The sequence below is a fragment of the Tenrec ecaudatus genome, chromosome 10 (assembly GCF_050624435.1).
Source record: "Tenrec ecaudatus isolate mTenEca1 chromosome 10, mTenEca1.hap1, whole genome shotgun sequence".
In the NCBI taxonomy this organism is placed as follows: Eukaryota; Metazoa; Chordata; class Mammalia; order Afrosoricida; family Tenrecidae; genus Tenrec; species Tenrec ecaudatus.
Genome location: NC_134539.1, coordinates 48,539,046 through 48,556,129, shown reverse-complemented (window position 1 = coordinate 48,556,129; position 17,084 = coordinate 48,539,046). Strand labels below are relative to the sequence as shown.

The following is a 17,084-nucleotide window of genomic DNA, read 5'->3' as shown; positions in this document are numbered from 1 at the left end:
TGTAGTCCTCACATAACTCCCTGAGGTATAGATGTTGTTAGTCTCATTTTGTAAAAGGAACCAAAGACCTAGAGAGATTTCGCTAAGTGCACCACGGCCTCCAAGTGCAAGGTCTGCCTAACATCTAAGGCTATAGTTGTTAACTTTGCACTGTGGTGTTTTGTGGGTTATAATCGACTGATTTCAAAAGGTCTCTGTGCCTTTAATCAATTTTATATTTCTACTTCCATAAAGTTAGTCTTAGAAACCCTTAGGGGCAGTTCTACTCTGTCCTCTATACGCCACTAACTTGAGGGCAGTGAGTTTGTTTTGATTTTGGAATGCTAGAATGAGCTACTTAGTGTCATGGATAAAATTTCTTGTTCTTTAAATCTTTCTAAATGTCTGCATAAAATTGCAATTCTGTGTAAACCATACAATGTTCCGAGAGGTTTGCTGTTGAGTGGCTGCAGCATTTGCCATTTTACTTTGCACACTTTGGGCTGCATGTCATGGTGCCCTTGGCTTCCACGACTGTCCTTTTCTTGACTCAAGTAAAAGATTGACGAGTGCTTTTTTATGCTCCTTTTTCACATGCTTCATAAGTCGCATTCTTTCCTAGTTAGTAATTAATCGTGTTAGAATTAGTATACAATGACTTTTAAGGCAAAGGTAAAATTTTAATTTGCAGGGGTATTTATAGTAACTGAGGATGTTTGTAGTGAAATTTATAACAATTTTATATTGTTTAAATTTCTAAGCAGATTTTTTTTTGCTTTAGTCAGCACTTCATTTCATCCAAACTGCACTGACGTTTTGATTAGATTGCACTTTCTTTTTAATAGCATGCGCTTCAAATTATGTTTTCTTTCTTTTAGTGTGCAAGAATATAGAGGATAAGAATTAGATGTGAACAGTATCATCTAACTCAGGATAAGAACCAATACGTTAACAATAGAATGAAACAGTAGGGTTCTTTAGCTCCATTTGAACTGTCACAAAAATCCCTGGAACACTTTCTTCCTGATGTTCGACCCTTCCACGTGGAGGTTCCAGACTTGGAATTCAAGGCCTCACCCCACTGGAGGGGCTTTGTTATAGACAAGGAGACAGGCCTTGTGTGCAGTGATCATGGAGACTGCGAGACTTGTGTCTGAATCCTGACTTTACCACTTACTGACGGCATAGGATTTAATCTCTTAAGCATTGCCTTAATTTTCATTTCTGGAAATTGGTTACATAATACTCTCTGTCTCATAGATTGCGAGGGTTCAGTGAAATCATGACCGTGTGTGGTTAGTACAGTCCGTGGCACATCATAAACTGAGCCTGAGTGACTACTGCTGTTGTTACTCTTCCTTTTCTCTTGGGACCGCCCTTGGTTGGACAACCTTTTGGTGGCTGTTGCTTGTTTTCCTGACGACTGTTTTCCCTTCTCTTGATTTATCTACAGTGCAAATTAGGGATAGTGAAATTCATAGAAGCTGAACAGGTGCCTGAACTGGAAGCTGTTCTCCACCTGGTGATTGCTTCTAGCGACACCCGCCACAGTGTAGCAACAGCAGCTGACCTGGAATTGAAAAGCAAGCAAAGGTAATTACCTGTTTCATTTTGTCAAAATTAAAAAGAGGCTTTTTTAAAAAAAAAATTTTTTTTAAACAATTTATTGGGGCTCATACAATTCTTATCACACTTCATACATATACATACATCAATTGTATAAAGCACATCTGTACAGTCTTTGCCCTAATCATTTTTTTCTCCTCTTTTCTTTTTTTACATTTTATTAGGGACTGATACAACTCTTATCACAATCCATACATATACATACATCAATTGTATAAAGCACATCCGTACATTCCCTGCCCCAATCATTCTCAAGGCATTTGCTCTCCACTTAAGCCCCTTGCATCAGGTCCTCTTTTTTTTTTCCCCCTCCCTCCCCGTACCCTCCTCCCTCATGTGCCCTTGGTAATTTATACATCGTTATTTTGTCATATCTTGCCCTATCCGGAGTCTCCCTTCCCCCCTTCTCTGCTGTCCCTCTCCCAGGGAAGAGGTCACATGTGGATCCTTGTAATCAGTTCCCCCTTTCCAACCCACTCACCCTCCACTCTCCCAGCATCGTCCCTCACACCCTTGGTCCTGAAGGTATCATCTACCCTGGATTCCCTGTATCTCCAGCCCTCATATGTACCAGTGTACAGCCAAAAAGAGGCTTCTTAAAGGTCACTCAGTACATCTCCTTTTTCTAGGATTTTGTGTAATGAGATAGTCAATAAAATACACCCAGGAAACTCATAATATGGTTTGTTGAAGAGCAGAATTCTGTAAAAGACAAAGATTAAAAGCCATTTGGAGATGCTTTTTATTTAATTTTTTTTAATTGAAAGATAATTTTATTGGGGGCTCTTACAGCTCTTATAACAATTTATACATCAATTGTATCAAGCACATTTGTATATATGTTGCCATCATTATTTTCTAAACATTTACTTTCTATTGAGACCTTGATATCAGCTCTTTTTTCCCTCCCCTCCTCCATGACTCTTAATAAATTATGTTATGATTATTTTCATATCTTACACCAACCGCTGTCTTCCTTCCCCCTCAGTTTATGGTTTTCATCCCCTAGTTGTGTGTTCAATGTGTTGATCATTGCTTGGCTTCCCCATTCTCCCTTCCTCTCCTTCTACCCTTCTGGTATCTCAGCAATATGGTTTTGTATGTTTGTTTTGGGTCTTCTGATGCCTGTCACCCAATCCCATCGACACCTCATGATTGCTCAGGCTGGTGTGCTTCTTGCATGTGGGCTTGTTGCTTCTCTGCTAGATGGCCACTTGTTTACCTTTGAATCTTTAAGACCCCATATGCTGTATCTTTTGATAGCTGGGCACCATCTGCTTTCTTCATCACATTTGCTTACCCTGGAGGTGCAATTTAAAACTGGGATAGATTAGGAACATAATCATAAAAAATTAGACCATTGATTAGGTAAATGAAGCAAAATGATTAATGTTAGGAAAAAAACAAATCCTAGAAGTTATTAATTTTTTAATCCTTTTTTTTATCTTAAAGCACTTGATATTGCTTTTAATAAAGATTACATCTATATTATAGTTAATTTAATTGAAATGGAAGATTTGATCTATGAGAAAGGTTACTGAATAGACTAGTTCAAAAAGGAGGAGATGCAAATATTAAATAACTCATAAAAATATTTTGCAAAAGAAATCAAAACAACGGTGCAAGCAAATAAAAAATAAAACATTGATAAAGCAATTTGTATCCACTAGTAAACAAGATTGTGTAAAAGATTGTGTAAGTCTTTGTGGAAATTGCTACTCTGAAAACTTGTTGACTGGCAACTTTTATCTAAATCGCTTCTAGGAATTTATCCTAAGAAAATAACTTAAAATATTAAAGTTTCTATCTAGAAAAATGCCACACATTTCTTGATTATATAATTATGTACAATTATTAAAAAGGAAACTGGTTTTCTACAGTAATGAAATAGCTAAAGTGCTATTTGTGGCTTTAGAGAATATTATATAGCTTCCAAGATAAGTATAAAAACAATATAACAACATATAAACTAGCCCCAGTATTGGTAAATGGATAAGGCAGAATACAAAAGGGTGTGTGTACTCCTTGAGAAATGTAAAAGATGTGCACAGACTGAAGCACATGATGGGAAAATGAGTGGAATTGTGGGGTATAAGTTTTCCCTGCTATTTGAAAGTAGAACGTTCCTATTGAAACCTTTAGTAAGACAAAATGGTGTGAACACAGAGAAGCTATTATCCTTAATTTGAATGGGAAAAAACGTTTGAATTTTTCCAGGCCCAAAGAGTACTCTAACAAATTATATCACATAACACATACAAGTTAAAATAACAGAGCTACCTGGGGAAAGCAGGAAGGAGCTGATCAAGAAAGCCCGTGTAAAGTAGAGATCGCGTGTGAGCATCACGGCAGGTACCGAGCCACACTGCTCAGTACCTCTGGGTGTTTGCAAAACAAACTGCTTTTTGCCGTTTCCCCAATTAGAGTGAATAATCCTTTTGGTTAGCAAAAAGAGGTGGGGGGATACTTTTATTTCTTTTCATGAATTTTTGTTAACACCTTGTGTTGCTATGATTTAGAATCAGCTTTGTGGCAGTTGGGTTTGGTTTTTATTAAATTGTGTAATAACATGATAGAAGCCATTGGAATGTGGATATGGTAATAAAGCTTAATAAAAATTACATGTACTTTCATTTTTTCTCTTCAAGAACACTGATACTAGCATGTGCACCAGAATAAAAAGAGTGATTTCATTTTCTCTTAGACGATGTGTCGAAATAGGAACAATGCGTGGGGGTAGAGGGCATGTGAGCCAGCTCAGAGTAGTTGTGAATCATGGAGCAAATCTGGGTAGTATGAGTTTGGGAGGTCCAGTTGACCTAGTTGGACTTTGTCAAATAAGAGATGTTTGTACTAATTGTACTTTGCAACCTCCCAACTCTAAAATTCCTTCTGTCTGCTTCTGATTGAATCTTTGTGGTAGCACTTGGTCTTAAAAGGTCAAGAGTTATTCTTTTATAATCTCTCATTGCCTTTGAGCTGAATCCATTTAAAAAAATCATTTTATTGGGGCTCTTACAGCTCTTATAACAATCCTGACATCAATTGTATCAAGCATGTTTGTACATATGTTGTTATCATCATTTCCTAAACATTTTCTACTTGAACCCTTGGTATAAGATCCTCTTTTTCCCCCTCCCTCTCCCTCCCTTTGAATCCTAGATCAATTACATATTATTATTATTATTATTATATATAATTGTCTGTTGGATATTGTATATAATTGTCAGGTTGGATCTGTAGGCCCCCTCCTGCCAAGGGGATGAATAAGAGAAACAGGGGTAAAGGGAGACAACGAACAGTGTAAGATATGAAATAATAATAACTGATCAGGATATTATTATATCCAGTTGTCTACAGATGGGCTTTGGGTCTCCACTGCAAAGTCCCTCTTTGACATTGATATAGTTGTTTGTTCTGGATCTTTTGATACCTGATACTTGATCCCGTCGACACTTCATGATCACATAGGCCCTGCTTTTTCCCTGTGGGCTTCTTTGCTTCCCTGCTGGATGGCTGCTTCTTTAACTTCAATCCTTTAAGACCCCAGATGCTATATCTTTTGATAGCCGGGCACCACCCTCTTCACCACATTTGCTTATGCACCCATTTTGTCTTCAGTGATCATGTTGGGAAGGTGAGTATCAAAGAGTGTCAGGTTATTAGAACAAAGTCTTCTTGTGTTAAAGGAGGCCTTGAGTAGAGATCCAAAGTCCATCTGCTGTTTTAATACTTAACATATGTACATTGGTCTCTGTCCCTTTCATTATAAATTAGTATATTTACTTATATACATGCCTACAGCTATACTTCTATGACTTTTGCCTCCTACTTCTTTCCTCTATTTCCTTTCACTTTGCTCCTGCCTCCCTATCATGCTCACCCTCCATTCAGCTCTCAGTAATTCCTCTTGGATACATTGCACTTGATTAAACCCCACCAGGTATTATACACCCTTGTCGTCATCAATTTTAGATCTCTTGTTGTTCCCTTATTCCTGAGTTTGTTGGCTCCCCACCCCCCACTCCTCTTTCATGCCCCCTGGAACCGCCGATCCCGTTGGTATCTCTTTGGGCTTATTCATCCTGCCTATCTTGTATAGATAGATATAGGGCAAAAGAAAAAGAAAAACAAACGAAAACAAAAAACAAAACAAGGGAAAAAAACCAATAGAACTCTAGGTCTGTCTGCTGACCCTTATGTATATTTTCCGATCAAGTCTGATGAGGTGCCAAGCCCTGTCCCCCAAGTCAGAAGTCTGTTGTCAGGATTCCTCAGGGACTTGATTATTTTGTTCCCCTTGCTGCCCTGTTGCACTCCCCTTGCATTTCACCTCACTGTGCATGGGGCACACTGGCCACACTTTGCACACAGTGTCTCCAGTGCAGTCCCCCATAACCCTATGGGTCAGTGAGTGAACTATGTGTCTCCTGGTGGGGCCGGCTCTATAGTCCTCTCTGCATTGGCTGCTCTGAGCAGGGATGTCATCCTCGGGCCTTGGTGGGCCATGATGAGGTTTTATTCCTCCTTCTTGCCTTCTTTCCCTCTTAGTTCGCTCCTGCATGGTCTGGACAGACCCCCTTCTCTTCCTGGGCTATATCTTCAGTGCTATCCTCTGGGGAGGGGGTCAACATAGCTCGCCTTAGGCCCAGCCCTGTGGTCCTCTCTGTCTGTTTGCTGCTCCAGGTCAGTGTATTGCCCTTAAGGCTTGGCACTCTGGGATGGGATCTGGTCCCTCTCTCCCTTTCTGTGGACACATAAGCAATATTCTCCCTGTGGGTGTATTAGTGCCCCTTTCCCCATCACTCTCATTTGGTTTCCCCACCCCCTTTTCTTTCTTCCCCTCTCTTTCTCCCTCTTTCTTAGTTGGCTGCCATATGCATCCCTGAGTTGGGTCAGACTTCTGCCAAAGTGCCTGGACCTCCACCCGGGATGTATGCATTAAGTAGCTTTTTCTTTATGCCCCTTGTGCTTTTTGAGCTAACCTCATAGTGGACTTAGGTTGCACTTGTCCCTTTGTGCTTGGCTAACTTCTCTTAGCATAATTTCCTCCAATTCTTCCCATGTGTTAGTTGTTGTGTTTTAGGGCTGCATCATACTCCATTGTATGCATATACCAGAGTTTTCGATCCATTCATCAGCTGATGGAAATTTAGATTGTTTTCAGTCCGTCGTGATTGTGAACTGTGTGCTCCATCATGACCATTGGAGTGCAGATGTCTGGTCTTGGTCTCTTTGTTACTTTTTCTGGGTATGGGCCTAGTAGGGGGACTGCTGGATTATATGGTAGCTTGATTTCCATATGTTTTAGGTACCGTCAGATTGATTTCCCTAGTGGCTGCACGTATCTACAGGATCACCAGCTGTGGATGAGAGTTCCCATCTCACCACAGCCCCTCCAGCACTTGTTGTTTTCTGATTTTCTGAATTGGACTATCTTTGAGGCTGTCTTAGGTGGTATCTCAGTTGTTTTAATTTGTATTTCCCTTATAGCTAATGATTGGGAACATTTTCTCCTATGTTTATTGGCCATTTGGATTTCTGCCCTTGGGACATTTCTGTTCAGGTCTTCTGCCTACTTCCTCAGTGGACTCTTTGTTTTTTCCTTGTTGTAGGCTAGCAGAGTGTTGTATATTTTAGTAATAAGGCCTTTGTCTGATGTGTCATTGCTAAAGATGTTTTCCCAGTCTGGTCTTCTCTCTCCCTCTCCCATGTGGTCTGGATAGACCCCCTTTCTCCCTGGGCTCTATCTTCAGTATTAGCCTTCTTCTCTGTATTACCTTCTTCTGCCTCTTATTATGTTCTTGGTGAAGTCTTTTAATGTGCACGGGTGTGTTATCTTCAGTATATCCCACTTGCCAGCTTGTGCCTCCTTGATTGTGCCCTTTCTGATTTCTGATAGCCTGTGTATTCCCTGTGCATAGTTCTGATAGTTGTGTTTATAACCTTTCCGATTTCTGATAGCCCGTGTATTCCCTGTGCATAGTTGTTAGGTTTGTTCAATTCCCTCGTTGATGGCCCTAATAGTTTGGGGTTTTACTTTGAGGTCTGTAATCCACTGCGGCTTTATTCTTGTGTATTAAATGAGGTGAGGGTCTTGCTTCATTTTCCTGCAAGTAGATAACCATTTTTAACAGCACCGTTTGTTGAAGAGGGAGTCTGATTCCGATTTGATATTTTTGGGGCCCTTAGTGAAGATCAGTTGTCTGTATGCTGATGTTTTTATTTCAGGATTTTCTGTTCTTTTCCATTGATCCGAGTATCTGTCATACCAATACCATGCTGTTTTGATCACTGGCTCTGTAATAAGAGTTAAAGCCTTCTTTCTTTGTCCTTTTTCTTGAGGAGTTCTCTGATAATTCTGGGCTTCTTCCCTCTTCACATGAAGTTGGGAGTCAGTTTTTCCAATTCCTTGAAAAAAGATGTTGGTATTTGTATTGGGATAGTGTTAAATTTATATTGTGCCTTTGGTAAGATTGACCCCTTTACTATATTGAGCATTCCAGTCCATGAGCTGGCTCCATTCTTTATGCCATATGATGGATTTAATTGTTGGAAAGACAAATGTGGGGCTACAGTGTTTCAATTTGTTTTTATAGGTTCCTTAGTTTTAAATATGTGAGTTACGTGTTGGGTGCTAACCACAGGCCTGTAGTTCAAATCCACCAGACATTTAATGGGAGAAAGAGTGGCTCCTTCTTCTGTTAACAGTTACTACCAGCCTTGGAGACCCAAGGTGGTGCTTCATTCCTGTGTTTCTGAGAGTTGGAATTGACTCACTGGCAATGAACTTTGAGTTTGAAGCATTTTAAAATAAAAGGTGAGTTGAGAACACAATACAGCTTATCCCATTTTTTCAAATAACAAAATCCTATAGTATGACTTTAAGTGAAGCATCTTTCTGTTATTTTTTTTTTAACTGAAGCACAAAGCTTAGGTGACATCCTTTGAAAGAGAATCAGAGACAGAGTGTGTGAAGCAGATTAGAAGCAGTTTTATTTTTTATATTGTTTCTGAGTTTTTAAAAAAAATCATTTTATTGGGGGCTCATACAACTCTTATCACAATCCATCCATTGTATGTCAAGCACATTTGTATATTTGTTCCATCATTCTCAAAATATTATCTTTCTACTTGAGCCTTTGATATCAGCTCATTTTTCCCCTCCCTCACTGCCTCCGCCCCCCCTTCTGAATTTTTTACAACAATCAGAAAACTAACAGTAGATAGGAAGATGTTAAGTTGAAGAAACAGTGGCAGTTATCCTTATTAATGAAAACACATTTATAGAATGTTTTTGAGGATACTCAAAGAAGAGGCAGGTTGGTAGAGGTGGATCAGAAAAGTCATCGAGACAGCATAATGCATTGTGTATGCACAAGTAGAGCACAGCCTGGAAATGGAACATCCAAGCAGAGAGAGAGCAGTAGGGTAAAACTTGTGCAGTAGATTGAAATAATAAGAATGAATTATTCCTAGGCTAATAAACTGACTGAACTGGGCCTGCTGCAGAGAAGGGGAGCTAGTCACTAATTAGACTCTACCATAATTGACCTTAATATGGGGCTCAAATGAGAGTAAGTTAGTGAGTAATAGCAGCGTGGTAGACATTCAGGGCTCTGTAGTAGAATTCTCTTCTTTCATGCAGGAGAACGGAGTCTAATGCCAAGCCACTGTACCGTATATACTCGAGTATAAGCTCACCCAAATATCAGTCGTGGCACCTAATTTTACCACAAAAATTGCATTAAAATGTGCTGAAAAACTCGGCTTATACACGAGGATATACAGTACCTTCAGCAGACACCTCCTATATGCCATTTGAGGTTCACATCTTTCAGTGGAGCATCTAAACTAGCTAGGATGGACTGAGAAGAAAGATCTGACATTTGTATCAAAGAAAAACCAGTCAATGAAAATCTCTGGATCTCGCTATACAGAGGGTACCACCTTTGGTGGCTGACTTCCTGGCAGTTAACAGTAACATGAATGGCAGCATGTCTTTGATGTAGAATTAATTATGTGTCGAAACTGCTAGGATGTGCTGGTAGACAAGGAAAGAGAAGGTTGCTGGGACACTATTAGAGAAAGGGGGAGGGGAGAGTGTCGTATACCATTGTGCTTGGTTGTTACTGAAGAGATTGAGGTTTGCCTGCACTTGGCAGCACTTCAGAAGAAAAGTCTCTAAACCTACTCCCACAAAATCTGCCAGCTATTGAAACCCGAAGGAGCACAATCTTCGCAGACGTGGGGCAGCGATGAGTCTGAATCAACTCGGTGGAAATGGGTCTTTTTGTAAGCTTCTACGGTTATGACTCTCATGGGTAACATACTTTTGAGTATCTGAGTCATTTAAACAGAAGAAGTCCTTATCTTAGAATCATGCCACGCACCAGGGTATACTATAGCTCTGTTCTGTTGCTACTGCATGATAATGACCCGGAGGGCTCACCTCGACAGGAACGCAGTCCACTTGTCTTAAGTGGTTTAGGTGGGATCATCTTTGATAGAAGTTGGTGCCTTTCCTTTTTCCCCTCTTTGGTTATAATTGCATATTCCATCTGTGTCTTTAGTACTTTTACTTGATAGCAAATATTGGGACTGTGACTTTTTGAAATAAAGTTGTCGTGGGGAGGGGAGGCCCATAGTTTTTAACAAATTATGCTGAAACTTTCTTGTAGCTTGATTGACTGGAATAACCCTGCCATTATTAACAAGATGTACAAGGTATACCTTGGAGATATTCCATTGAAGACAAAAGAGGTAGGTTGTTTAGTTTATTTGCTCACACCATTACAATAAGTGTTTTGTTATTTTGATGTAATATGAGTCTATGCTACAGGAAATAGTTTTACTAATTTAGGCATATTGAAATCTTGGTAATTTAATTTTTCTGATTTGATATTTTTAATTTAGACTCAAGTAATTGATAATATATTCTCTAAATTTGGGAGCAACAAGCTTATTTAGATGTCTTTGGCTTTATGGGCCACAGGCTCAGTTGCTACAGCTGCGCAGCGCTTGGTGATGTGAACGCACCCATCGACAACACGTAATTACATGAGAGGAGCTGTGTTCATAAAACTTTATAGCCACTAAATTGTGAATTTTATGTAATATTCCAGTGTCACACTATAATGATTAAAGCAACTTTTTAAAATGTAAAAGCTATTCATAACTCACAGGCCTTACAGAGACAGGGGGTGGGCCAGATTGAGTCTGAGAGCCCTAGTTTGCTGACTCTCTGTCTAGCACCTGTAATAATAGGGGAGTCCATGTGAAGGCCCAAAGGGTTTCCTTAATAACCCGAGTCCTTTTTAGTTCTCAGCGTTTGAAAGTATTCCAAGTCCTAACCTGAACATACAGGGTCTGTTCCTTTTGTGTACATACTTGCTTTTCAACCCTTAATTAGTTCTACAAAGCTTATGCGTTCCAGTCAGATGAAATGGATTGTGTGGTGTAACAGAAAGGGGAGTGGGTTGGGATTGGGCACTCTGGGTCTACCCTGACTCTATTGCTGACTGATTATAGGTGGGTATTGTAGAGGACAGGGATGGTTAATCACAGAACTCCTCTGAGCCTGAGGTGGTTTATGTAGAAAATGAAGAGGTTGGATTCGATCACTAGTTCTCCATGGATCTTTGTGGGGAGTCACAGAGAGCCTTTTAAGGACTCATGAGGTAAAATTTAATTTATCTTTTTTTTATTGAGTGTATCCTTGCTGTGATGGAGTCTTAGCATGAATCACAGCTGTGTCACCAAGCAGTACCAGTAGTCATTGTCTTGTTCATTGTTACACCCTTAGGTTAGAAAGCAGAAAAGAAAAAAAGGAGGAGGGGATAGAGGGAGGCTTCAGTAAAAGATGTACTTGATGAGGCCTTAAAAATGGCTAGCTTTAGCAAATCGCTACCCCAAATCCACATCTTTTTGCTCTTCTGTGTGATGCAACAGGAAGCACACATAAAACATGTAGTTTGCACGGCAGTGTGATGACAGTCCTGTGGAAAGCACTTGTCTAGTAGAGTCGCATGGTGAGCTATCAGCTTTCATCATAGAACACTATTATTACTTGAGTACATTTACAAGTTGGTAACTGTTGGAATTTGGCATCTATTCTTTCTAGAATGAACCATGAGTTTGGCACCTCAAAAACAATAACAGCAATGATGGTAGTGATAAAAATAGTGTTTCCTTGCACCAATTAAAATTTTGAGGCACTTTTGTGTCAGATTAATCTTGACCGCTTGAGGTTATTGGTGATGTTTACATGCGACTGGTTTTGAGTGTTGTATGATGAAATAGTTACATGATTTCAGTGACCCAATATTTTCTAAATCACTAATGATACTGCAAAAGCTTCTATAGGTGAGAGACCTATTCAAAGTGATAGGCCAGTACAATTTAACCAGTATGTGGAGTTTGTACATGTCTTCTAAGCTACATTTCAACCTTAAAGTATAATTTGTCAAATTTTTTATAATATCAAAAATTACCATATGTACTTGAGTATACGCCTACCTGAATACCAGCTGAGGCACCTAATTTTATCACAAAAACTGCATAAAAATGTGCTAAAAAACTTGCCTTCTATACGAATATATATGGTATTCATAGTTATTTGAAAGGCTAAAATTATTTACTCTTTTCCAACTACAAGTAATCTGAGGTTGGGTTGGTGTGTTGTCCGTCACACCCCCATACACACACCCACACACCAAAAAATTGAACAAGAGCAGATATATGAACCCAGCTGACTACTATTAAAGGTGAATATTAAAGATATTTGAAAAAATGTAAAATATTGCTACTTATTTCAGTATGTTTACTTTAGGTGTAATAAAAATATGTCACGTGAGAAAATATTTAATGGGTTTATTATTTTCTTTTTTTTGGGGGGGTTTATTATTTTCAAATGAGTAAATATTTAAATCTTTCTCATCTTTAATGTCCAATATTGGTAGGCTTGTGTTGTAAACAAAAGTTCTTTGGAGTCTTTGGTAATTTTTAAGAATGTAAAGGGGTTTTGAAATGAAAGCTTATGAACTGCCGATTTAGATGATATCTCCTAACATTTTGGTTCCAAATAACTGAAATAAAGCGTTACAATCATGCATATTTTGACAGGGAGCAGTTCTGAAGCCAGAGTTGAAAAGGGACCCAGTGAGCACGAGGGTCAAGTTAAAGATTGTCCCCCATCTCCTACGATCTAGACAAGCTGCTGAAACGTTCCCAGCTAATATCCAGGTAATTTGTTCTTTCTGTAAGAAAAATTGGACTCCTTGCTACTTTTGTATTTATTTAATTAGGGAACCAAACCAGAATCACTGCGATGGAGTCAATTTCTTTTCTTTTTAAAAAAAATCATTTTATTAGGGGCTCATACAACTCTTATTATAATCCATACATACATCAATTGTGAAAAGCACATTTGTACATACATTCATTGCCCTTATCATTCTCAAAACATTTGTTCTCCACTTAAGCCCCTGGCATCAGGTCTTCATTTACCCCCTCCCTCCCCGCTTTCCCCTCCCTCATGAACCCTTGATAATTTACAAATTATTATTTTGTCATATCTTGTCCTTTCTGACACCTTCACCCACTTTTCTGTTGTCCGTCCCCCAGGGAGGAGGTCACATGTAGATCCTTGTAATCGGTTCCCCCTTTCCAACCCATCCTCCGTATTCCCTCCCGGTATTGCCACTCACACCACTGGTCCTGAAGGGATCATCTGCCCTGGGTTCCCTGTGTTTCCAGTTCCTATCTGTACCACTGTACATCCTCTGGTCTAGCCAGATTTGAAAGGTAGAATTGGGATCATGATAATGGGGAGTGCAGGAGGAAGGATTTAGGAACTAGAGGAAAGTTGTATTTTTCATTGTTGCTACATCGCCCCCTGTCTGGCTCGTCTCCTCCCCGAGACCCTGCTGTAAGGGGATATCCAGTGGCCAACAAATGGGCTTTGAGTCTCTAATTTGCACTTCCCCCTTCATTCACTATGGTAAGATTTTTTGTTCTGATGATGCCTGATACCTGATCCCTTCGACACCTCGTGATCGTACAGGCTGGTGTGCTTCCTCCATGTGGGCTTTGTTGCTTCTGAGCTAGATGGCCGCTTGTTTATCTTCAAGCCTTTAAGACCCCAGACACTATATCTTTTGATAGCTGGGTACCATCAGCTTTCTTCACCACATTTGCTTATTCACCCCCTTTGTCTTCAGCGGTTGTGTCAGGAAGGTGAGCATCATAGAATGTCAACTTAATAAAAGAAAATATTCTTGCATTGAGGGAGTACTTGAGTGGAGGCTCAATGTCCTTCTGCTACCTTAATATAAAACCTATAAATATATGCACATAGATCTATTTCCCTCTCCTCATAAATATAAATATATTTGCATATGTACATGTCTTTATCTAGACCTCTATAAATGCCCTTTGCCTCCCAGCTCTTTCCTCTATTTCCCTTAACTTTACTTCTGTCCCACTATCATGCTCAGTCCCCAGCAGGGTTTCAGCAATTCCTCTTGGTTACATTACCCTTGATCACACCCTACCAGGCCTCCTACACCCTCCTGACCACTGATTTGGATCACTTGTTGTTCCCTTCTCCCTGAGTTTGTTAACACTACCACCTGCCCCCCCCCCCCCCTTCCTCCCATGTCCCCCAGAACTGTTGGTCCCGTTGTTTTCTCCTCCAGATTGTTCATCCAGTCTATCTTATTTAGAGAGACTTGCGGAGATAATAACATGCACAAAATCAAGACAGAGCAAAACCAAGCAACAATATACAACAAAACAACAACAAAGCAATGACAAGAAAACAAAACACATCAAGAAAGAAAAGCTTGTAGTTAGTTCAAGGATTGTTTATTGGCCTTTAGGAGTGTTTTTCAGTCCAGTCTGTTGGGGCATCAGGGGACCTTGCTGCTCCATTGTCTTGCTATTCTGTTGCACCCCCTTAGTGCTTTGCTTCGGTGTGGCAGGATCAGATTGGGTGCAATTCCCACACTGTGTCTCCAGTGTTGTCCTCTTTAGGGCTATGGGTCAGTGAGGGCCGTCATGTCTCATAGTGGGGCCGGTCATGTGGTCCTCTCTGTGGACTGGCTGCTCTAATTGGGGTCATTGTCCTCAAGACCTGGTGGGCCAGGATGTGCTCCACTCTCTCCTCCTCCCCGTTCATCTGCTCCTGTGTGCTCCGATCAGTTATGTCCCTCTCCCGGAGCTGCAGATTCAATACCATCTTTTGAAATAAATTCTTCTGGGGGTCATGGAGTCAATTTCAACTCACAATTTCAACCCATAGGACAGAGCAGGAACTGCTTAATGGGGCCTTATGATTGTAAACCTTGGTGAGTGCAGACACTCATCCATTGTGAGGTAGCAGATGCCTTGTTAAAGATGGTGTTGGTATCATGATGAAAGAAGAGTCTCATTTAAATAAGTCTTTCATAAATGTTACTTATTCAACCCCCCCCACCAAAAAAACCCCTATTCTCTAATTAATTCTTTTGCTTCTATTATCCATCTGTCCTACATAATAAGGCACCATCAGATTAGTTTTCTAAAAAATGTCCATTTCAAATAATGTCACAATTATATGTTGCTCTGTGTAGTTTTAATTGTGTGTTTATTTTAACTTGTTTTGATAGCAATGCCTGCTTGTTTTATATCTCACATTGTGTAGCATGGTGACTGTTGTATATCAGTTATTCAAAACTTGACCGTTTTCAGCTCACATATTGTTAAATCCAATCAGAATACTGCTAATAGTTTTAAAAACCAGTGTATGGAGGCGGTTTTTTTTTTTTAAGTGTAAGGCTAATTTTTCCAAGATATTTCAGCTTTCACAGTGGGCTCAACTGCTGCATGATCATTTTTGCCTCCTGGGAAAGTTTACACACACCATAGAGAGTGCCTCTACCACGATTGCACCTTTAGGATGCCTTCACTTTTACTTATTTACTTTGATGCTTTTCTTATAGTTGCTGTTCAGTGGCTATCTGTAATAAAGAAACCACCTTTCTAAGATGACCTTACCTGCTTGTGTCCCCTGTGTAATGGAGTGGTAGAGTGAGCAATGATGGCCCACTGGGGTGTGGATTTGCTATTTGATCCTGCTTCCAAGTTGTAGGCCCATAAGCTGTGCAGACTTTTTGCTCCACTAATATTTGTTGGAGCTAACTCATTCGTTTTCTCAGTCGGTCAGCTAATGTTCTTTTCTCTGCATTGCTCGAAGGGCATTTATTTTGAAGAAGAGGGTACAGTGAGTCCGCTGGTGAAGCCTGCCTAGTGTTTGAAAATAGGGAATCTTGATATCTCAATGTTGATATTATTACTTTCTCATAGGTGGTGTATGATGGACTTTTTGGTGCAAATACAAACTCAAAATTAAGAACATTATCTCTGCAATTTGTGCATCACATTTGTATAATGTAAGTTTTGTGAACTTTAATGTTTTCAAGCTGTTGGAGTGATTAAATGATTCTGGTGTATCACTTTATCATTCTTACCTACAAAGCAAAAGCATTTGCTCACCTTACAAAAAAGTCAACTTTCATCAGATTATTTTAAGTTGTTTCAGTTTCATTTTCTAATTACATTAAATATCTGAAAAGTTAAGTACTTATGAGCTGTTCTTAAATTATGGATAACTTATTTGCATATTTGTGTTGTTGTTGCCTTTTTTTTTTAAGTTGTCCAGAAATCAAGATTAAACCATTAGGTCCAATGCTTTTGAATGGCCTCACCAAACTAATCAATGAGTATAAAGAAGTAAGTGACACATCTGTGATATTTTGTTATCATTTTATATTTTAAAGTATTTCTGTAATGTTTCTGCTATCTACATAGTTTACTACTCATTTCTTAACATTTCAACTTAAAATGGTGCAAATTTCATAAATTATCATATATATATTGCTCTATTTAGAAATCAGTGAAGAAGACCGATGAATGTGTTGGGTCTTCTTTAAATTACATTTTAATAAGTAAATTGCATTTGATGGTATTTTTAGGAACTATGTGCTAAGATAGAATTAAAGAAATTATTTAAAATATATTTTTTTAACTTATTTCCATTAGGAAACTCTTAATTCTTAGGGCCTGAGATTTTATTGATTTCAAAATTCTATGAAAACATGTATTCAGTAAATTTTTGATTTCTTAAGCTAGGTGGGATGAGCATTCCTTGAATTGTAGACTTAGAATCCTGATTTTCCTTGACTGTCTCTTTATCTCCAGAAAGCTTTTGCTAGTATTATTTTTCTGAGTTTTAACTAAACATGAGTGCATGTATAGTAATCAAGATTGTGCTGTTTGGGGTTAGACTTGAAGTGGAATCCTGGTTTTATTCTTTGGTTAGTAAACTAAATAGTTCTTTATACTTCTGTTTCTCGTCTGAACAATGGAAATAATAATATCCATCTCAGGATTACTGTGGGGATTAACTGAGATAGCAGACATAATTGTCCAGCCCAAAG

At 39.2% G+C, this 17,084-nt stretch overlaps 1 protein-coding gene across 6 annotated transcripts in view; it reads left to right on the top strand.

Annotated features, from left to right (window-relative positions):
- Positions 1-17,084, top strand: part of ECPAS (Ecm29 proteasome adaptor and scaffold) — a 99,931-nt gene that overhangs the window by 25,037 nt on the left and 57,810 nt on the right. For all 6 annotated transcript variants that reach the window (XM_075560312.1, XM_075560308.1, XM_075560307.1 and 3 more), the window contains 5 exons: positions 1,433-1,572; positions 10,287-10,368; positions 12,730-12,849; positions 15,952-16,037; positions 16,299-16,377. In XM_075560312.1, the coding sequence (XP_075416427.1) occupies positions 1,433-1,572; positions 10,287-10,368; positions 12,730-12,849; positions 15,952-16,037; positions 16,299-16,377 (507 nt within the window). The remainder of the gene's footprint in view (positions 1-1,432; positions 1,573-10,286; positions 10,369-12,729; positions 12,850-15,951; positions 16,038-16,298; positions 16,378-17,084) is intronic.